Source organism: Peromyscus eremicus, chromosome 7 (assembly GCF_949786415.1).
Source record: "Peromyscus eremicus chromosome 7, PerEre_H2_v1, whole genome shotgun sequence".
NCBI lineage: Eukaryota > Metazoa > Chordata > Mammalia > Rodentia > Cricetidae > Peromyscus > Peromyscus eremicus.
In genome coordinates, this window is record NC_081422.1 from 102,946,208 (window position 1) to 102,969,028 (window position 22,821).

The 22,821-nt window shown below is 44.8% G+C and overlaps 1 protein-coding gene across 9 annotated transcripts in view; it reads right to left on the reverse strand.

Annotated features, from left to right (window-relative positions):
- Positions 1-7,389: 7,389 nt before the first annotated feature.
- Positions 7,390-22,821, reverse strand: part of Arih2 (ariadne RBR E3 ubiquitin protein ligase 2) — a 51,982-nt gene continuing 36,550 nt past the window's right edge. For 7 of the 9 annotated variants that reach the window (XM_059268686.1, XM_059268688.1, XM_059268689.1 and 4 more), the window contains 12 exons: positions 21,988-22,051; positions 21,292-21,442; positions 19,850-19,971; positions 18,145-18,254; positions 16,037-16,154; positions 14,738-14,788; positions 14,624-14,645; positions 11,522-11,673; positions 11,035-11,178; positions 10,037-10,105; positions 8,093-8,230; positions 7,390-7,880 (listed from right to left, as the gene is read on the reverse strand). In XM_059268686.1, the coding sequence (XP_059124669.1) occupies positions 7,809-7,880; positions 8,093-8,230; positions 10,037-10,105; positions 11,035-11,178; positions 11,522-11,673; positions 14,624-14,645; positions 14,738-14,788; positions 16,037-16,154; positions 18,145-18,254; positions 19,850-19,971; positions 21,292-21,442; positions 21,988-22,051 (1,213 nt within the window). In that variant the 3' untranslated portion in view covers positions 7,390-7,808. The remainder of the gene's footprint in view (positions 7,881-8,092; positions 8,231-10,036; positions 10,106-11,034; positions 11,179-11,521; positions 11,674-14,623; positions 14,646-14,737; positions 14,789-16,036; positions 16,155-18,144; positions 18,255-19,849; positions 19,972-21,291; positions 21,443-21,987; positions 22,052-22,821) is intronic. The other 2 variants (XM_059268692.1, XM_059268694.1) reach the window with 1 other exon arrangement.

The following is a 22,821-nucleotide window of genomic DNA, read 5'->3' on the forward strand; positions in this document are numbered from 1 at the left end:
TCAATTCCCAGCATCCACATGGTGGCTCACAACCATCTGTAATGAGATCTGGCACCCTCTTCTGTGTACATAATAAATAAATCTTAAAAAAAAAAAAAAAATTTAGGTGTATGTGAGTGGCTGCATATGTGTACGTGCACTCCATGCGTGCCTGTTTGCGGAGGACAGAAGAGGCATTGGAGCTGGGGTTACAGGCCGTGAGTCTGTGAGTTTGTGAGTCGCCATGTGTGTGCTGGGAACCGAACCTGTGCTTTCAGTGCTCTTAACCAAACAGCTTTCCGGGCTTCTTTCTTTCTCTTCTTTCTCCCTCTTCCCTCTTTTTTTTTTTTTAACCAAAACAAGACAGGGTCTCATATAGCTCAGGCTGGCACATCAAACTCACAGCAGTTGAGGATGACCTGATTTCCTTGCCTCCACCTCTCAATTGCTGGAGTTACCAGGCATGCAACACCAGATCCCTGCAGTTCCCACGACCTTCTTGTAGGCCCTTCTGGGGTCAGACTGGACCACCAAGAGAGTCCTGCAAGTCACGCTACAGGAAGCTGCCCAATGCGCAGCACTGCAGGGCTGTTGAAATCCAGACGGGGGCTGTCAGAGCTCCCTGGAGGAGTCCTAGAATCAGGAAGGTTGGGCTCCCCCACCCCACCCCAGTAGCCCTCAGAATGAAGCAGGTGCTCGGTTTGTGGGAACACTCTTGCCTCAAAGCTATTGGGTGGGAAGAGGGAGGAAGAGAGGGCTTTTCCCTAATCGGGACACCCGGGCCTCAGAAGAAATGAAACGCAGATTGTAAGGGCAGCGGCAGCTGAGTGCCAAGGCATTTCTGAACTCCCGCTTTTCTTTTTTTTTTTTTTTTTTTCCCGAGACAGGGTTTCTCTGTGTAGCTTTGCGCCTTTCCTGGGACTCACTTGGTAGCCCAGGCTGGCCTCGAACTCACAGAGATCCGCCTGGCTCTGCCTCCCGAGTGCTGGGATTAAATGCGTGCGCCACCACCGCCCGGCCGAACTCCCGCTTTTCTAAGGATGGGTTACCCTCGGGAGATGTACACACCCTAGGGCAGCTGACACTTCTCCGCCCCATGCACACACACTCCTGGGTTACCTTCAGGAGGTGTACACACCACAGGGCAGCTGACACCTCCCACTCCCAGTACAAAAAGGAACTATACTATTAAGGCTGCACTTTCTGGTCCCAGACAGGACATGTCTGTTACAGAATATTATTTTAAGGTGTGTTACTTTTGTTTATGTTGCATTTGTTTAACTCTGTGAAGCTGTGATACTTTTTGCCTGTCTAAAGCACCTAATGGTCTAATAAAGAAATGAACAAGCTGGGCGGTGGTGGCGCACGCCTTTAATCCCAGCACTTGGGAGGCAGAGCCAGGTGGATCTCTGTGAGTTCGAGGCCAGCCTGGGCTACCAAGTGAGTCCCAGGAAAGGCGCAAAGCTACACAGAGAAACCCTGTCTCAAAAAAAAAAAAAAAAAAAAAAAAAAAAAAAAAAAGAAAAGAAATGAACAGCCAATAGCAAGGCAGGAGAAAGGATAGGCAGGGTTGGCAGGCAGAGAGAATATATAGAAGGAGAAATCTGGTAGAAGGGTGAGCTTTAGGAGCCAGACGAGGAGGACTCTAGGGGCCAGCCACCCAGCTACACAGCAAGCCACGGAGTAAGAGTAAGATTTACAGAAGGGAAAAGCTCAGAGGGAAAAGACAGATGGGATAGTTTAAGGAAAGCTGGCTAGAAACTAAGCCAAGCTAAGGCCAGGCATTCATAATTAAGAATAAGCCTCCATGTGTAATTTATTTGGGAGCTGGGTGGCAGGCCCCCCAAAAGAGCCAAAAAAAAAAAAAAATACAGGTCACTTCCAACATTCTACCATGGCAGGCTTCATCAGTGCCCTAAATGCCAGAGCTTATTAACTAGTCTAGTCAACCTCAGACAACTTCGTTAATCTTCCTAGCTCACAAGAGGAGATTCTGGGCTTTTCCAGGTCAGAAGGGAACAGACAGCAATGAGAAAGATGATTTAGCTGAAGGCTGTTGGTGTTGAGACACTACAGGATGTATGAAGGCTTCTTTGGCAGCAAGGGCATCAGCCTCTGATGGACTCAACTCTAAACAGCGTTGCAGAAGCCCTTTTATTAATTGTTGCACAAAGGGACTTTTAACATGGGTGGTGATGGCTGTGGTGGCCCACACCTTTAATCCCAGCACTCAGAAGGCAGGGGCAGGCGGATCTCTGTGAGGCCAGCCTGGTCTACAGACTAAGTTCCAGGAGCTACATAGACCAAGTCATTTCCAGCACAACAAAACCTCAGATCTGATCTCAGTATTTGTAAGAATTCCAGGTTTGCCAAGAATGTCTTATGACTGTTATGCTAAGGCTCTGAAATTCCCAAGGAAGAGTAACCCCATAGATCTCAGATAACAAACACTGATCCCCGCCCCCCAAACAGGGTTTCTCCATGTAGTTTTGGTGCCTGTCCTGGATCTCAAACTCACAGATATCTGTCTGGCTCTGCCTTCTGAATACTGGGATTAAAGGTGTGCGCCACCGCCGCTCGGCTCAATCACTGATTATTTACAAGAGAATACTTGAAGGCCTAAACAGCCATTGCGCTGGAGTAAATGTCAGGTGCAATGGCTCTTCTAATTTTTCTACTACAAAAACAGAGATGCTATGGTACCAGTCATCACCAGTGTTCCTGCATCTTTATATGGAGTGGGAGCAGAGGTCTCTGGTGGCATGCCTGGTTTGCCTGGTTGTCCCTACACAGAGGCAAGGACATGGCCTCTTCCCCCAGAATTTATTTATTTATTTATTTATTTGAGACAGGGTTTCTCTGTGTAGCTTTGCGCCTTTCCTGGAACTCGCTTTGGAGACCAGGCTGGCCTCGAACTCACAGAGATCCGCCTGGCTCTGCCTCCCGAGTGCTGGGATTAAAGGCGTGCGCCACCACCGCCGCCCGGCCAGAATTTATTTTTTAATGTGTATGCATGTGTTTGTGTACACAGTGGCTTAAGATTGATACCAATACCTCCCTCCATTCTCTCCACCATATTCACTCAACAGGCTTTCTGACTTGAACCCAGAGCTCACCAATTAGCTGGTCTGGCTAGCTCCTTGCTTTGAGGATCCTGTCTCCCACTTTAGTACTGGGATTAGAGGCAGACTGCAATGCCTACGCTACATTTATTTAGGTGCTGTGGGCCTGAACTCGGGACCTCAAGCTTGTGAGACAATCACTTTACCCACTGAACCATCTCCCCAGCTGCCTAAAGTTAATCACGAAAAGGAGTATAAGTGCTGCTACACTGTTTTAGTCTCAAATCTGGGCGTGGGTGGTCCCCATCTGTAATCTCAATACTCAGGAGGTGAAAGCAGGTGGCCATCCTAGGTTACATGGCAAGACCCTCTCAAAAAGTTTGTGGTTTAAACAGACAAATCAACGGGCAGTATCAGTGAACGCCTTTAATCCCAGTACTTGGGAGGCAAAGGCAGGCAGACATCTGTGAGTTCGAAACCAGCCCGGGCTAAAAAGCGAGTTCCAGGACAGCTAGGACTGTTTCACAGAGAAACCCTGTCTCCCCCCAAAAAAAAACAAAAAAAAAACTTTACTGCCAATTTAGGAACATTCAAATTTCTTTGCAGGGTGTGGTAGAACATGCCTGTAACCTGAGTCGAGAACTTCAGAGCATGGAACTTCAAGTTCAAGGCCTGGTCTACACAGGAAGTTCCAGTTTTCCCCCCTGTAGTTGTCTTTGAACTACTCAGATCCAAAACTCTTTTCAAAAAAATAATTTTTTATTTTATGTACATTGGTGTTTTGCTAGCATATGTATGTATGAAGGTGTCAGATCTTGGAGTTACAGAAGACAGTTGTGAGCTGCCACGTGGGTGCTGGGAATTGAACCTGGGTCCTCTGGAAAAGCAGTCAGTGCTCTTAACCGCTGAGCATCTCTCTAGGCCCCCAAGAAACCCATTTCTTTTTTTTCTGAGACAGGGTTTCTCTGTGTAGTTTTGGAGCCTGTCTTGGATCCTGTTCTGTAGACCAGGCTGGCCTCAAACTCACAGAGATCCACCTAGCTCTGCCTCCGGAGTGCTGGGAATAAAGGCGTGCGCCACCATCATTTCTTATTGTAATACAGACAATTAACAATTTCTAGAAACTATAGTTTTCAACTGTTGATGAGCACCAAGCAAAAGATTCGCCAATTTAGCATGGCTTTTTTTCCCCCCTTCTCCCCTTTGAGACAAGGTCTCACTAGGTAACAGCCCAGGCTAGCCTTGAATTTGTGATCTTCCTGTCTCAGACTCCCAGGTTCTGGGATTATAGGTGTGTGTGTGCTACCCCTAGAATTTTATCAAAGATACTGTGACTTTCAGACAGTAATATACAGACCATATCCTTCTAGCCTTTTAAAAATTTCTAGAAAAATTTGTATGTTCTGCCTGCCTGCCTGCATTTGTGCATATGCATGCCTTTGCTGGCCAGAAAAGGGTGTTAGGTCTCCTGGAACTGGAGTTACAGACAGTTGTAAGTCACTGTGTGGCTGCTGGGAATTGAACCCAGGTCCTCTGCAAGAGTAACAAGTGCTCTAAACTGCTGAGCCAACTCTCTAGCCCCTTAAAACTTTTTTTAAAAACCTTTAAATGTATGTATGTTTGTGCTGTGGCAAGTGTGTGGAGGGCAGAGACAACGTGCAGGAGTTTTCTCCTTCTGCCAATGGAACCTGAGGATCTCACTCAGCTGTCAGGGAAATGCCTTTACCCACTCAACCATCTTACCTGGGATGCTCTTTGTGTACAGATCACCAAAAATAGTGTGAATGACATCGCACTTTGATGCCCACTGATTTTCAAGGATGGCCCTGTGCTTACCTGGTCCCAGAGCTTGCTGCCCAGTAAACAAATTCACTAGTGGGGGCTGGAGGGTTGGCTCAGGTGTTAAGAACACTTGTTACTCTTGCAGAGGACCTGGGTTTGATTCCCAGGCACCAGGCGTGCACAGATTATACAGACATAGTACACATGCACACAAAATACCTACATGCACATAAAAACATCACTAAGTGGCCAAATCCTTCTGTGTCCCTTGTGAACTAAATAGAGGCACTTCTAGGGTGGACTTCACGTCCCTTCACACCTGACTGTGTACCAAGTACTAAGCATAAGGGCAGCACACTTGAGGCCAGGACAGCAGTGTGGACTGGAGCCCACCACAGTGCTGGTGTCAATCTAAGCCTGCAGCTCCTTGCACTAATAATGCCTGCTTACTTACCTGACAACACAGACCAGAACACAAACCCATTTCCAGTTTTTGACCTGAGTTTTGTCTATAACTTTCAAGAGCCATAATGTCCTCTGCCATATGGTCTGCATCTGTTTTGGAGGAACACAGATGTCTTTAAATGGCAGGGCTTAGGGCATTCCTCCCTCGATTCCAAGATGTCTGTAGGGAATGGCTCAATCTGTCTCTAAGGAAAGGAGACTTTCAAGTTACTACTTTTCCTTCTGCAGGGAGCACTCAGAGCTGCCTTCTCCCCACAGGAAGAAAAGCAGTGCTCAGTCTGGCTGGGCTCTCACAGCCCCTGGAGGAGGGGCAAGAACAAAAGGCAGCTACCTGCACACTTTGAAAGAAGACTCCACACATTTTTATAATCAGAAACTTAGTTTATTTTGAATAAACCACTCAACTTTGAGCAGATGACATCGCCTCAACTTTTCTTTGAAGAAAACCAAGGATCTGGTCAGTTCATGGAAACACGTCTTTCTCTACCCTTTGCAGGGCCAACACCAAACCAAACCACACCCCTGCCTGACCTTTAAGATGTCCCTGATAATGTTTAGCAAAGGACAGCCACTGAGGGCACCAGAGGAAGGTCTCCACGGTGAAGTACACCAGCAGTGGCTACAGAGCTTCCCTCAGTGCCAACGGTCAAGGTCACAGCCTATGAGCAGGAGCCCAGCAGCTGTGCAGTTGAGGAAGTGCCCAAGGGGGTTGAAGCTGCAGAGCTGCAACTCTGGTCCTGTGTCATGGCAGTGCCACTGATGGAGAGGTCTGTATCAACACAGAATTCACATGCCACCCCTGGGCCCTGGGCAGGAACACTCCTTGTTTACAATTAGCCCCCACTGTTATTTTGGGTTCAATCACTATATACCAAAGTACTTCTCCCAGTCTACCCCCCAGTCTCTCACTTGTCAGGACAACATGAAGAGACAAAATCCGAGGAGGTGAAAGAACGTGCAGCTGGCCAAGTACCCCAAGAGTCACAGCTGTCACCATCTTGAAGAACAACTTAATTTTACAGCTTTACGTGGTACCTAGGTAATTGCTGACTGGAGGTGAAAATGTATGAATATCAAAGAATCTGCTTCATAATAGTCACAGATTTCTCTATAGGCTCTCCTAGGAGTTCAAGGAGGCCCTGTCAAGTATAGACAGCTCTGCCAGTCTCAGAGGGGAGGCACTGAACAAAGCCATGGAAACCCCAGAGATCACAGATCTAACTTTTCAAAGGCCCACAGGACCAGGTTCAAGACAGGAAGGACACCAGGCAAGCTGCCTGTTCCCTTGCACTTGACTGTGCAAGAACTGGTCCTTTCCTCTGGCCAGCCCCTTCTAGTAAAGGAACTGGGACCACAAACCAGGGATTCTCCTGGCCTTAGTCTCCCAGACCCTAGAGATGGGGTCCTCTGACAGCTGCAACTAGGCAAGGGGAACACACCCCACCCCAGAGCAGCTTCTGGCCACACTCCAGGTTAACATAAAAATAACTTGTGCAAACCTAGCTCTTGGGCCACAAGGCCCATGCCCTTGAAGGGCCATGCTAAACTCTGACCCTGATGTTCACAAGAACTCAGTAACAGTGTCAGACATGGCCACATGTGACCCTAGTCAGAATACACCACTTGAATACTGGATCAAAAGGAACAACCAAAGAAAAGGAAACTTGTTTAGGGAATGATTCCTTTCAAAGGTGGACTCTTATCTTACGAGACAAAAGGAAGCGCCATGCTGAACCAGTCTCCCAGTCAGGAGATGCGAAAGCCCACCTCTGCTCTGACGTGGGTTCTGACGTGGCGGCCCAACTCAGGTAAGCCTCACATTCAAGAATAAAAGCAAGCCCATAGAGAGACCTTGTTCTGCTCTGTGCCCTTGTTGCCCAGCTAAGGCAGAAGGTACAAGACTCCCTGGGCTCCATGCCTGGTATGAGGCCAACTCAGTACCCCACCATCTGCCACCCATGCTCTTCCTTTGGGACTCCAGCCACGGTCAAACATGATGCTGGAAAGCAGAGTCCACCTCAGGGACCCTGGCAGTGCAGACACTCTGAGGCTTGGTGGGTGGGCAGCATCAAGTTACATTCTAAGTAAAATAGCTAGAGGGTAAACACTCCAATGCCAATTTATTTTCAAAAGGGCTGTGTTATCCTATGGTTTGCCTTTTTTTCTTTGTAATCGTACAACCTTTGAAAATTACATAAGTTGTAATGATCTAATACTATTAATAGCCATTCAGAAAAAAAAAAAAAAAAAAAAAAGTTCCCTCCCTCCCAACAACCATCCAGGGAGAATTTCAAAGTCCTTACTAGAGACCAGTTCACCATGGCCTCTACCCTGGTAGAAACAAAAGCAAAAAGATGAGGAGAAAACAAATTGACTAAGAGGTGTGTTGCCAGTGTCTCTCAGGAGTGGGGCCCTGGCTGTTGCCTGGGGTCGTGAAAGGCAGAGCCTGCAGCATGCAGTACGGTAGCTGGGAGGCCTCACAGCTACATCTTCCTCACCCCGGCACATCCGCAGCCCTGCTTAGGTGTCGTGAAAATCCTTCAGCAGGGTTCTTCTCCGCTGCTCTGCTATGTGCATTTGGTTTTCCAAGTCCTGACAAAGGACATAAAACAGGTATTCACAAGTCCCCATGCCAGGAGCAGAGAGGAGCCACAGCCACAGCCACTGTATTGGGCTCCAAGGAGTCTAAACAAAATGGACCTTCCACCCTCCACTGCAGCGGCTTTAAGTGCCATCCCCAATACAACCACCTATTAATACGATACACTTCCCTTACCTGCAGGAGGGCAGAAGGCCTTACTTACCCCTCTGTCATAGCTGTCTGCACGCTCAACTTTCCACGAAAGGTTTTCAATCTCAGCCTCCAGCTGAGCCTGCTGGTATTCAAACTGTATGGGCAGAGCAGGAGGGTCAAAAGGAGAGGGGCTGTAGCCGGGCAGGGCCTGCAGATGGAGGGTACATGCAGCACCTCAGGCTCGATTAGCAACTGACAACCCTGTCACTGTCCTCAGAGTGTGCCGACTACTCTATGCCCAGAGCAGAAAACAACATCCAAAGAGCTTCCAGAAGAGAGGACCAAACAGCAAAGCAACATTTGCCTTCTACCACTAACGGATGGTGGGAGACTTAAAGCCAAAGGAAAAGATGTTCCCAAAATATTGGGACACAGATGCTGCAAGGGTGAAGTTAAAAGGGACATTCTCAAGACACTGTATTCACTCAACACTTTACTTTTACCCAGCCATCTAGCCAATCAAGTCTGAAATTCAAGGCTAGGGATGTATCTCAGTTGGTGAAATATCTACCCACGATATACAAAGCCCTGGGGTCAGTTCCCAGCACTGTATAAACTAGGTATTGTGGCTCATGCCTGCAATCCCAACAATAAGGAGTATCAGAAGTCCAAGGTCCTCCTTGGTTACCTAGCAAGTTTGAGGCTAGCCTGAGCTATATGAAACCCTAACCCTAAAATAACCAACCACCCAACCAGAGAGGCAGAGACAGGAAGAGTTCATGGTGCTTGGGATATATATATATATATGAGTGTGTGTGTGTGTGTGTGTGTGTGTGTGTGTGTGTGTGTGTGTGTATTTTTGAGGCCCTACCTCAAAAAAAAATCAAATTCTTTGACTTAGGAACTATATACCTGAGTAATAAAACGTTATGCATACAGATTTTCCTCAGCCTCATTTGTGCCGGTGAAAACGGAAACAATTGTCATCTCAAATGATGATACATTAAGGCAATATATACGAAGCATTTATGTAGCCATGAAAAAAAATCAATTTGGTAAGTGGTGACAGCTATAATAATGATAAACTTGGAACAATAAAATACTGTATGCATGTATCTTTGTTCAAGCCAGGGTTTCTCTGTCATGACAGCCCTGGCTGTCCTGGAACTCAGAGATCTGCCCGCCTCTGCTTCCTGAGTGCTGGGGTTAAAGTCTCACGTGCCACCACTGTACCTGACCGTATTTTTTTTTTTTTAAAGATTTATTATTTATTATGTATACAGTGTTCTGCCTGCATGTAGCCTGCACACTAGAAGAGGGCACCAGATCTCATTACAGATGGTTGTGAGTCACCATGTATGTGGTTGCTGGGAATTGAACTCAGGACCTCTGGAAGAGCAGCCAGTGCTCTTAACTTCTGAGCCACCTTTCTAGCCCCGATTTTGTTTTTTGAAATAAGGTACTGCTATGAAGTCTAGGCTAGACCAAAACTCACAATCCTTCTGTGTCTGTATGGCTAGAATTATAGGTGTGTGCAATCATGTCTGACACTGGGTTTTTCAGATGCTGGGATGGAATCCAGGATGTCACATGAGCTGGGCAGTTGCTCTTCCAAAGCCATACTCCTGTAACATTAATTTTAAAGGCTAGAAAATGCCAAATGTGATCTTTTTTTTCCCTGGTGGGATAATGAATAATATAAATGCTATGTTTTCCACATTTAAGTGATATATAAAGATTACTTCATCACCAGCAGAAACAACCATATCTAAGAGGAAGAACTGAAGGACTAAACAGCAAGTATAATGTAAGGATGTGCATAGTATGGCCACAGGCTATCCACGTGGTCACAGACTTGGAGGCAATTGCATCAGAGGTCTATTTTACAGATGCCCAGAGCACACAGTTTGATTCTGTTCTCCCAGTGACCAGATCAGGACCCTGTCCACTTGCGAAGTACTAGTAAAAAACGGGCCTCTCTACAGCTGCAGAAAAGTGTGGAAAGGCAGCTTACCAGCTTCTTCCTGGGACCAGACTCCATGTAGTATGCATATGGATAGGTGTATTGCAGTGTATATCGACACTGTAACAGAAAAGGGAAAAAGGACCTGTATCTTTCTGACCCACACCCCAGGTGGCTCTTACAATTCATATTCAACCATGCAAATGGTGACTCAAGACGTGGATCTTAAAGCAATAGACCAAACTACAGAGATGATGGACTACAGGAAGACATAGGTTAAACTGAAACAATAATGGCTACAGAACCACCATGTTCAAACTGATTGATCACCACCAGTTGCCTCATGATTTTCCCATCTTTAGTTGAACATTAAAATATACTTATCTTTCTTTTAAATGATTTATTTATTATGTATATAATGTTCTGCCTACAGGCCAGAAGAGGGCACCAAGATCTCATTATAGATGGTTGTGAGCCACCATGTGGTTGCTGGGAATTGAACTCAGGACCTTTGGAAAAACAGCCAGTGCTTTTTTTTTTTTTGGAGATTCTTAAAAAAATTTCTAAATAATTTATTTTTATTTTATATACATTGGTGCTTTGCCTGCATGTCTGTATGAGGGTATCAGATCCCCTGGAACAGGAGATACAGACAGTAGTGAGCTGCCATGTGGGTGCTGGGAATTGAACCAGGGTACTCTGGAAGAGCAGCCAGTGCTCTTAACCACAGAGCCATCTCTCCAGCCCCAAAATATACACATCTTAATACTTATCATTCAATTATTTTCCTTTCAGTTATCCAGAGATAGGACAAAGAAGAAAAGACTAATTTTCACTGTTGGCAGGGGGCAGTCAAACCGCTCAGAAATGCCTTGGACGGCTAGAAAAGGACTGGGATTTCATCACAGGGCAATGGGCACCCACAGATGTGCATGCAGAACTATGCAGGGCACCAAATTACCCTCCTTGCAGAGGGGGCTCCTCACCCTGATGTTTGCAGCAAACAGGGACAAGGCTGGACTAGTGATGAAGAGTAAGAGGGTAGATACCTTGGCCAACAGCTTAGCAGCATTCTGCAGGTACTGCCAGTCAATCCACGTTCCCAGATTGTTCATAACCCTCTCTTGAATCTTCTCATGAATCTGATGGTATGTGTGGGCCTCTAGCTGCAAACTTTTGTTGTGGTTTTCCCACTACAGAGCAGAGGAAGAAGGAAAACATACAGGAGTCCCAGGAAGACGCAGAGATCAGAGCAAACACCCTGGCTGGTAGGCCGCGCCCACACCAGTCTATCTTATGGAAAAGACTGACTGAATCCATCACTCAACCAAGGTAATACCAGGGCCTTTCCCATCAGCTGCAGCTGTCCTGCACAACCAACAAGCCACATTCGACAAGAGGCAACACTCAGGCAGGTGCAGGAGCTCGATTCACTGACTTCCACATGCACACAGCATCACCACAATCTCACCTCAGCAGGTGAAGTGGAAGAAGCCTACTCTGGAGGGAGGGGCAGGTATACGATAAGACACCTACCCTCTCAAAGTAGAACAAGTACTTCTTGAGGGCCTCCCTGGCCTGGGCTTGCTGGCTCTGGTTGACAATGTCGGGATTCTCCTTGTACCGACTACACTCATAGTACTCACTGCCATGTGTCTTCCAGTCTCCTAGACACATCCAGCAGAAGTCTGCACAGAACAGAGGGCGAGTCATTCACCTTCACAAGACACTCCTCTGAGGAGGAGACAGAGGAGCAAGATGAAGGGTTAACCCGAGCAGAAACTCCCAAGGGTGCCTCTTTGCAGAGGGAGGTGCAATTCTCAATCTTGTCACAACTGACTGTCCCCATAGCCTGTAAGGATAGCCAATGGCCGTGAGCACACATGCTGTGTGCCTTACTGCTGACGGTACAAAGTCACTGGTCAGCTTGGTCAATGCCATTTTGAGAAGCAAAAAATACCCACAGTAGCTCCCCTTGGTCATCAAGAACACACGCTGCCCATGTAAATTGCTGTCCTAATTACTTACAATTCCTACTTATCCTAAGATTTTATATACAAAACTGGAAACAAAAGCTTCTTCCCTTTTTGGTGTGTGTCTGTATCTATGTATATGTACATACACAGAGGACAGAGGTCAATTCTGAATGTTCTTCCTCAGTTGCTACTTATTATTTTATTTCATCCACCTTTTTTTTTTGAGACAAGGTCTAGAGTTCACCCAAGTAGGTTAGACTAGCTGGCTAGTTTGGCTGGCCAGCAAGTCCCAGGAATTACCTGTCTCTCTCCAACATCGGGATTACAAGGATGTGCCACCACACCCAGCTGTGTTACTTGGGTCCTGAGGACTGAGGTCAGATTATCATATCTGTGTTGCAGGAGGACATCACTTACTGAGCTCTCTCCCCCACCCTTCTCAAAGTGTGCATTAGTATAAAATCTCTATCTACTCAATAGTTCATATGTGCAATTACAATTCTATTCTCAAAGTGAGGAAGGCAAGAAGAAAAAAATCTAAAGTATGCTATGTAGGGCTAGAGAGATGGCTCAGCAGTTAAGAGCACCGACTGCTCTTCCACAGGACCCAGGAAAAAATCCAGCACCCACATGGCAGCTCACAACTGTAACTCCAAGATCTGACACCCTCACACAGACAGACATACATGCAGGTAAAACACCAATGTGCATAAGAAAATAATTAATTAAATGCTATGCTTAAAATAAAGTATGCTATGTATTCAAATAATATTAACTGTCCTTTAATGGAGAGAGGTTACCCACAATTTTGTTAGATGTCCAAGATCTAGTCTACGCTCTGTTCTGTTTCTGTCAGAACCTGGGAAACAGGATTTACACTTCATCCTGGGCACTGACTTTCCAAAAGGAGTTGTTAGGACATTTTGGAGAAGGAAAAGTCAAACACAGACAGCCACAGTTGGGTTACACTGTCCCTTCCTTAATCAGTTAGGATTGTTGCTTAGGGTTGCTCTAGTAAGTGACAGAATTATACAGCAAACTGGCTGCTGAGAGACAAGGAGACGAGGCTTCTCAGGCACTAGAAATGTGTGATAGAGTCTCTGCGCTTTTCTTCCTTTTCTTTCTGGTTTTCAAGACAGGGTTTCTCCGTGTAGCCCTGGCTGTCCTCGAACTCAGAGAGACCTGCAAGTCTCTTCCTCCCAGATGCTGGGATTGAAGGTGTGCTTTACTACACCAGGCCTTCTTCCTTTCATTTTTATGCACCAGGATAATTGCTATGAGACCCACATTGGCCTCAAACATCTGTGCTCAACCAATTCTCCTGCCCAGTTTCCCATATAGCTGGGACTATAGGGGCACCCAACACACAACTGTTAAGAAAAAGAATTTTAGCCGGGTGGTGGTGGTGGTGGTGGTGGCGGCGGCCGCGGCCACCTTTAATTCTAGCACTTGGGAGGCAGAGCCAGGCAGATCTCTGTGAGTTCGAGGCCAGCCTGGGCTACCAAGTGAGTTCCAGGAAAGGCGCAAAGCTACACAGAGAAACCCTGTCTCAAAAACCAAAAGAAAAAGAAAAAGAATTTTAGTTGGTACCCTGCAGAGAGCAGCCAGCACAGCAGGAAGCCTGACTACCATTCTTCTTTAAACAACACACATGCACAATGCCCTGCTCTCAGTGTATGGGAGACTCCTCCCTCCAATATGTGCACAGAGAAAAGGAATGTGCCAGAACCTATTAGTGGTAAATCCTCAAAGAAACCTTTGATTTATCTTCAGAGTCGCCGTCCTAGAAATGTCTATAACCGTATCACAGATACCCTGGGTTACAGAAGGCTTGTTACAGAACAGCACCAGCATGGGCCCTAACAAATAGAAATTTACTGTGTGTGGTGGTGCTCACCTTTAATCACAGCACTTGGGAGGCAGAGGTAGAGAGAGCTGAGTTTGAGGTCAGCCTGGTCACATAGTTAAAATTCCAGGCCAGCTAAGGCTACATAGTAAGGCTGGTCCCAAAATAACCAAACAACAAAGGCCCCCCACCCCGAAAAAATCGGTCAGAGTCTCCTGGTCAGAATTGAAGAAATTGTGTGGGAGACTATCTGAACATATTTTCTATTTGCAGGAACTTCACCTGGCAGGAAGGAAAGGGAAACTAGCAATCTGTAGCTGGGTAAACTGGTCCCAATGGATGGAGACCTAACCAAAAGTCCTTCTGGAAACTGCTTTGGAAGAGCTGGTTTTGGAGCAGCGTTTCTAAAGGACACCTCTTACAGTATCTCAGATAATCCTCTTGATATGTATGTTTTGGCAAAAAGAATAAAGACACACTAAAACCTTGAATGTGTTGGCTCATGCCTGTAATCTAACCACCTGGGAGACAGGCACCGGAGGACAGCTAGGACTGCATAGCAAGACACTGTCCAAAAAAGAAAGATAAGGAAAAAAGTATTGAATGACCGAGGAGCATGAGGGTCATACCAAACTTGACTTTTAACTCCACACCAGCAAGATGGCAGTGGAATTAAAAAAGAATGCTCCTCCCTGCAAAAAACTGAAAGTTGTTCTTATGCAAGTTAGAGTGAGGGTAAGTGAGGGAGGCCCCCCTTTGCTTTGCTGTTTCATTTTAAACCCACTAATAAGTAATGGAGACCAGGCTGGGACTCACCGTGCTTACACTTGGAGCATTGCTGTCAGAGAGAAGAGAAGAGAACACATTAAGGAAGAACACTCTGACCAAGAGCTCCGTGTCACACATGCAATGCCATATGCTTCTGCTCACCATGTGATTGCAGCCTCCGTTCTTCTCAATACAGATGTTGCACTTGGGACACTGAGGAGACAGAAGGGTGCCATTAGGCTCACACATCACCAGCCCAGCTCTAAGAAAAACTATACAAAACTCCAGGCACCCGTGCCCAATAGCAAGCACTTCTAGGGAGGAGAGTCTCCCTTAAATGTGGCAGGTCACTGAGGCTGGAACAGCAATGTAAGGAAATGAGGTCAGCATGTTTAGTTAGATCTGAAATAGATAATCTGAGTACCAGCTGAGCCCCACTAAGTCTTCTATCATCTGTCCTTGCTATAACACCACTCAGATTAAGCCCAGGCTGAGGCTGCAGAAAGCCTGCTTGTTGGGAGAACGGCCACCCTAGACGAAGTCCTGGTGAGCTTGCTCGGACCCTGGCTTCTAGGAGAGGGTGTGGCAACCATCTCAGAACTCCTCGCACTTGAAAAAGGCCGGCAACCCAAGGACTAGTCTGGCATGGAGCTTCCCATCAGGGTGAAGCAGTCTATGGATAGTTCTGAGTAAGTCAGTGAGTGACTGCACAGGGAACAATGTATCCTCCCAGGGGAAGACTTAATGAATACTGAGAATATCTGGGCTTGTAGTACTACAGTCTTGCTATTTATGAGCTAGGTAAATTAACCACTCCACTCCCAGGGCTATCAAAGCTTGGTACATATTCAATAAAAATTAGGGTTTTTTCCTAATTAGTTCTCCTTTGGGTCAAACTTTTCTAAGTATTTTGGAATTTTCTTAAAATAAATGCATCTGGGACTGGAGATGACTCAGCAATTAACAGCACTTGTTGCTCTTGCAGAGGACCTGGGTTCAATTTCTAGTACCACACAATGGCTCAAAACCATCCTAATTCCAGTTCCAGAGTATCCAACCAGCATGCATGTGGTGCACATACAAGTATTCAAGCAGAACATTCATACACATAAAGTAAAAAAATTATTATACTATTATTAGTTTTTATTTTGAGATAGGGTCTCAGTTCTAGGACCTGGCTGTCCTGGAACTGTGATATGGATCAGGCTGGCCTCAATCTTATAGAGATCCATCTGCCTCTGTCTCAATGCAAGGATTAAAGGTGTGGGCAACTATGTCCAGCATTAAAAAAATTAAAAAAAAAAAAAATCCAAGGATAAAAATTGATAAAACTATGGCTGAAAAAGAAAAAAGGATGGCTGAGTGTCCAAAGTCTCTGCTCTCAGATGGCCAATCATCAGGGCAGAGCCCTGGGTAGCATCACTTAGGGAAGTTCCATTACAGGTAACACACAGTCCTTACGTCTTTAGTGTGAGCACTAATGTAGTTAGCCGTTTCCGAGTCATCTGCACACTTGGTGAGCCATTTCCGGATTGTGGCGCAGTCTGTGGGGGCGTGATACATCTGTCGACACTTGAAACTTAAAATTAGAAAAGAAACACATTCAAATAGTCATCAAGTCAGGGTTTCATGTTTTAAACTACCCTCTTGTTTGAGCTAACAGATCCTAAATTAAAGCTCTAGGCAAAAATCACTTTTTAAGGTCTTAGGGACTTTACTCACCCAGAATTATAATGAAACACATTATAAATGTTTTTTTTTAACTTGAGCCTGAGACATGCTCAGTAGGCCCACATGAAGTTTCTCCTTAAAATCTTGGACTGTATTAACCCTTCCTGAAAGGAGTCAAACGGAGCCCAGCTTCCTCCTCACCTTTCTTTTAGGCACTGGAGACTAAACTCAAGGCCTTGGACTTTACTATGAAGCTACATTCCCTGCCCTGAGGCCAGGTTTGTGTGCTGTTTTTTTTTTTTTTTTTTTTTTTTGTTTTGTTTTTTTTCCTGGCAATAGGGCCTCATATATCTCAGGCTGGCCTCCAAAGATTACCTTAAACTCATGATCTTTCTGCTTCTACTTCCTGAGTACTAGCATTACAGGCATGAGCCAAACATGCCTGGTTTATGTGGTGCAGGAGCTCAAATCCAAGGCTTTGTGTGCAACACAAACTCTACCAACTGAGCTACATCTTTAGCCTTCAGATTTTTGGAAGGCAAGTACTCAGAAGGTACTCTGCAGAATACCTTCATTCAGGTTTAATAGAACTGAAAGTTTTGGGAGTTTCTCTACACCTTCTGGCTAGATGTGTATAAGGATGCACAAATGCCAGAACTTGTAAAATCTGACAAGAATTGAAGCTTAAAACAAAACAAAAACAAAAACAGAGCTAGGAGTGGTGTTCCCAATCTCCTTTTGTCTCAGTCAAGAGTAAGGTTCACAGGCGGAGAACAGACACAAGCCTCGGGAAAGAACTACTCATGTGAGACTCATGTGCAGAGCAACTGTGAGGTTCTCAACTCTTGGGGGACAGAGTCCCTCATTGTCCCTCTATCATGAGGTTTCTCTGAAGCTAGACCATCCATCTTCCAGCGAAGTGCAATCAGGACAGACGTGGATTTAAATTGTGGCTCTGCTACTTACTAGTAGGTTTATTCACCTTGTACCTTGATTTCCTCACCTAGGATGGTGACAGAGGCAATCTCACAGTTGTGATATGCAGGGAAAACGGCTGGCCAATGCTCACCACTTGGAAAGAATTTGTTAAGTTTTGGCTATGCCCATGGAATTTACAAAATGGGAAATACCTCAGATGTACAATTCACTCATGAATCGGTTTTATAAGTCAGCCAGTACCAGTGGGGTGGCACAAAAAGTCAATACAGGCTGGGGGGGGGGGGCACAGATCTCTATGACTTTGAGGCCAGTCTGGTCTACAAAGTAAGATCCAGGATAGCCAAAGTTTTATAGCAAGACTCTGTCTCAAAAGAAAACAAAACTAGACAAATAAAAAAAGTTAGCTTAAGGGGTGTGGGGAATCTAGCTCAGCTGGTGAAGTGCTTGCCTAGCATGCACATGGGCCTGAGTTCAATCCCTAGCACCACATAAACTGGGCATGGAGAGGCCAGCTGAAGGAAGATGATCAGATGTTCAAGGCCATCCTTGGCTATACTGTGAATCTGAGGTCAGCCTGAGCTAAACAAGGCCTTGCCTAAAAAATAAAAATAAATTTAAATTTAAAAAGTTAGCTAAGAAAAGTTCAAAACAGAGAAAGGTGAAAATGCTGAAGTCATATGTAAATTGTCAGTAAAGGTAGGCCATTTCTGCCTGTGAGTATAGTATAAACTTAACATATTCTTCAGGAACCTACTACTTCCTTGTCTCCAAAGTCTGTTCATTTATCAAAATATCCCACGGAACACAAAACACAGGGCACACACGTGGCCACTTGGAGCAGAGCACTCTTCTAGACAGATATTCCACCTCTCCCAGCCCTGTCCTTCCAGCTAGCAACAGTGCTCTTTGGAGGAGATGGGCCACGAACCCAGGACTTCTCAGCACTCCCTCCCTCTTACCAGAAGACCTCGTTGCATCGATTGCACTGCACTCGGCGAGCTCTAGGCTCCTGTACCCGAATAACCATGGGGCAGTCTGCACCAGGGCACAGCTGGAGCTGGTAATGACTCTGTGAACACAGGGAAAGGATGACGACACCTTCTAATTGTTGCCTCTCAACAGACTGTTCAAGTGCCTCTGTTCTTCTAGCTAATAACTTGTACCAAAGGACCAAAGGACTAAACTTAGGATGGATGTTGTGAAGAACTGATATTAACTAATTACTGAAGAGAATCTTTGTCTAGCTTAAAACAGGTACCCACTAATTTAAAGTTATTATACAAGAAGGTACCTGTAGGCTGGGAGCAGACATGTGTGCCTGTAGCTTTAGTTACTTAGCTTCTTGGAAGACTAACACAGAAGGATTGCTTGAGCCCAAGTAGTTTAGTCAAGGCCAGCCAGGCCAACATAGGGAAAACATGTCTCAGGAAAAAATGTTTTGATGTGAACTGCATGAGAACACAGCTCAGTAACCTATGCATCTCACAGCTCACAGGCTCAAAGATCCCCAACAATCTACCCAAGGTAACAAATTATGCAAAGAAATAAGCCCAAGCCACAGTGGTGGTGCAGGCCTTTAATCCCAGTACTTGGGAGGCAGATGCAGGTGGATCTCTGAGTTCAAGGTCAGCCTCGTCTAGAGTTCCAGGAAATCCAGGGCTACAAAGAGAAACCTTGTCTCTGAAACCAAAATCAAAACCAAAAAAAAAAAAGAAGATAAAGCTTTGTGTTTATCCTGCAGGTGTGCAAGACAACAACCAATCCAATAAGCTTTTAAACTAAGTAATAAAAGACAAAGATAAAAAATTATGCTGCACAGAATCTGTAAAGCTGAACAGGTAGCCTAAAAAGGGAAAAGAATCTAAAATTAACCATGCTGGAATCATGAACAAGTTTTCAAAGTGCTACAAAACAAAACAGCCCTTCTCTGGGCTGAAGTGTACAGATGAAGTGTACAGAACCAAATGGAATAGCAACTCTTGAGCTATACCAGACCTATGCTTACTCCCCTCACAGAAGATGGCTTGCTCAGCTTGTTAAATCAACTGAGCCTGGACTGAGCTTGTTAAATCAAGACTGAGGCCTGGAGAGATGGCTTAGAGGTTAAGAGCACTGACAGCTCTTCCAGAGGTCCTGAATTCAATTCCTAGAACCCACATGGCAGCTCACAACTGTCTGTAATTCCAGTTCCAGGGGACCTGATACCCATGGCAAAACACCAATGCACATAAAATAAAAATAAATAATTAATTAAAAAGAAAACCAAGATTCGGGTAAATTAAAAAGCAAGTGGTCTCATAACAAGGAAGTAACATATCTAGCATCTCCACAGTGGTTTTTCTGACCCCAAAGCCTTTATTATATATTTTCATATTAAATTATGTGTTTATAAGTGGGGAGTGGGTTGGGTATATGCATGAGTGCATGAGTGCAGGTGCCTTTAAAGAAGTAGAAGAGGGTGTCAGATCCCCTGGAGCTGGAGTTACACATGGGACATAAGTGCTGAGAACTAATTCAGGTCCTCTTAAAGATTCTAAACTTCTGAGCCATTTCTCCAGCCCCAAGACTTATGTGATTCACCACCCACAATCTAATGGCAGCTGTGATCGTAATGTGTAAGGTAGGCTCAGAAAGACAGAGGGCAAAAGAACAGGGCGCTCATACCTCCACATAGTCCCTAAAGAGGTAGCGCCTGTATTTATCTCTTAATTCTTCATTGGGAAGCAAGGGAAATACAAAGTCCTCTGGTGTTCGGAGTGGACAATCCTGAGCCATACATGAGACTCCTGTTGAACAAAGGTATTGTGATGGATAACCATACTGCAGAAGACATAACACAATATACTTACTTACCCACTACGTTCAACCAACACATTCTAACTTCATATAGGAATTCTGTCCAAAATATTTATCAAGAACTTTTTCAAAGAGAGAAATTAACATGTTTTCATAGTAATATAACAAAAATATTGTGCCCAAATACCCATATATCAGCACAAGCACCACAAAATAAAATCATAGGGTTGGATGTAGTGGCTCACATCTTTAATCCCAGCATTGGGGAGACAGAGGCAGAGGCATCTCAAAGAGTTTGAGGCCAACTTGATTGACATAGTGAGATCCAGGCCAGCCAGGGCTACACAGCGAGACCTGTCTCAAAAATAAACAAATAAAAATAAAAAATCATTATAGACTTAGTGGCTAATATGACGAATGATTTTATTGTATCATGTACATGTGATTATCACTAATATACTGACATTTTTATGTTTTCTTTTTTTGGGAGGTAAGGTGGGGAGGGGAGTATTTCATGTAGTCCAAGCTAGCCTCAAACTTGCTATGTAGCTGAGGCTGGCCTTGAACTCTTGATGCTTCTGCTTCTTCCTCCCAAATGTTGGGATGACAGGTTTGTACTACCATGCCCAGGTTAACATACTGAGATTCTGCAGATAACAACCAACATGGCTCTAATTAGTCTTACTATTATCAAGTCACAGAACAACAAATAGCTGTAATAAAACAAGTAGTTGGTAATAAAATCTGATATAGGTTATGTGGTTCAAAAAACAGTAGAGGGAAGGAATCCAGATATGGTAGACAGCTCAAAGGACAGTTCTCTTAAAGGTGAGAAGATCACCTTGTACTCACACCAATATCTGTAAAACCTTTCATTTCTTTATTTTGCTGGAGACTATAGAAAACTGTGTTACTATTTAGATTGATGCATTTAGAAACCACCAGATCTAACTATAAAAACCTGTCAATCTTAGAAGAAAAGTTTGCTTAAGTATACAAAAACACAGAGTGAAAGACAAATACTTTAAGACTGGAGAGATGGTTTAGCAGTTAAAAGTACTTATTGCTCTTGCAGAGGAACTAGGTTCCATCCAAAAACCCTCACGATGATGATCACACCAACTGTAAAACCAGTTCCGGGGATCCCATGCCCTCTTCTGACCTCTAGAGGCACCAAACACACATATGCTACACAGAGCTACATGCAGACAAAACATTTACACACAAATGACATAATGAATAAATATAATTAAAATTAAAAAAAAGAAGATTTATTTTGGGAGCCATATTTAAGTTCAGTGCAGACTCACCTACACCAACACCGTCCTTGACAAGCACTGAGCAATGCTGCTCCCAGCAGCTTCGGCAAAACTGATGCTGGCAGGCCAGAGAGAGCAGGTTTTCCTTCCGCACCAACTGCATACACACTGCACAGTGGTGAGGGGGATGGGCTGTGGGGACCTAGAGAGTGAGCGAGATGCAGCCACATACGCCGAAGAAAGACTCTTACCATCAAATTCAGTCACACTGCAGTGGGTGAAGGGCAGTGGATTTTCCATATAAATATGCCCAAATCACAAGACTAGTTTCTGGGGTTCTCTGATACTTAGCAGAAGACCTGGATTAGGTTCCCAGCACCCATGTGGCAGTTCACACCCATTTCTAGCTCCAGTTTCAGAGGATTTGATGCCCTCTGCTGATCTCCATTCCTATCAGGCATGAATGTAATGCGCAAGGTGGCACACGCCTTTAATCCCAGCACTGGGAGGCAAAGGCAGGCAGATCTCTATGAGTTTAAGGACAGCCTGGTCTACATAACAAGACCCTGTAAAAAACTAAATAAATAATAAGATTAAAAAAAGAAAGAAGAAAAAAAAGGGACAATTAGGAGCTAAATAAGGATCTTGGGCATACTATATAAAACAAAACAAAGCTGGTGCTAATCCTGTAAGACACAGAAAGCCATGACCATCCAATGAAGCCTCACTAAAGCAGGAGACACTCACATGTTTTGATGGATTAGGCTGAACTCGAGAATCAACAAGTAGCTGAGCAGAATTAGACCTGTACCTAGGAAACAAAAAGGCAGAAATACAGAGAATCAGAAGCTGGAGACATTTTAACTCTCAATAACAGAACCAACTATCACATATTGTGGTTGCATTAAAGTGCCTTTTACCTTGTCAGCACAACGGTCCACGTCTATAATTGTAACACTCAGCAAGCTCAAAGCCAACATATTTACATAGTGAGTTTTGAGGTTACTGCTAATTGTTTCATTATTGAACCAAGTTTTCCTTTTATCTCAATGTAAATGTTCTTTTCTTTTTAAGGGGTGGGCAGGGGCAGGAAGGTTGGAGACAGAGTTTCACTATGTAGCTTTGGCTGTTCTAGAACTCACTATGTAGACCAGGCTGGCTTCGAACTCATGGAGATCTGTCTCTGCCTTCTAAGTGCTGAGACTGAAGGGTGTGCCACTATGTTCAGTTGGTTTTGTTTGTTTTTTGAGACAAGGTTTCTCTGTGTTCCACAACAGCCAGAGCTGTAGACCAGGCTGGCCTAGAACTCACAGAGATCTAACTAGCACTGCCTCCTAAGTGCTGGGATTAAAGGCGTGCATGACCACTGCCTGGCCCTTGTTTGGTTTTTAATATTTTTAATATTTATTTTATGTGTATGAATTTTTGCCTACATGTATGTATGTACATCATATGAATGCCTAGTGCTATGCAGGCCAAGAGAGGGCGTTGGAGTCCCTGAATCTAGATCCTCTGAAAGTGCTCTTAACCACTGAACCACCTCTCCATCCCTCAAAAAGGTTTTTTTTTTTTTGACAGAGA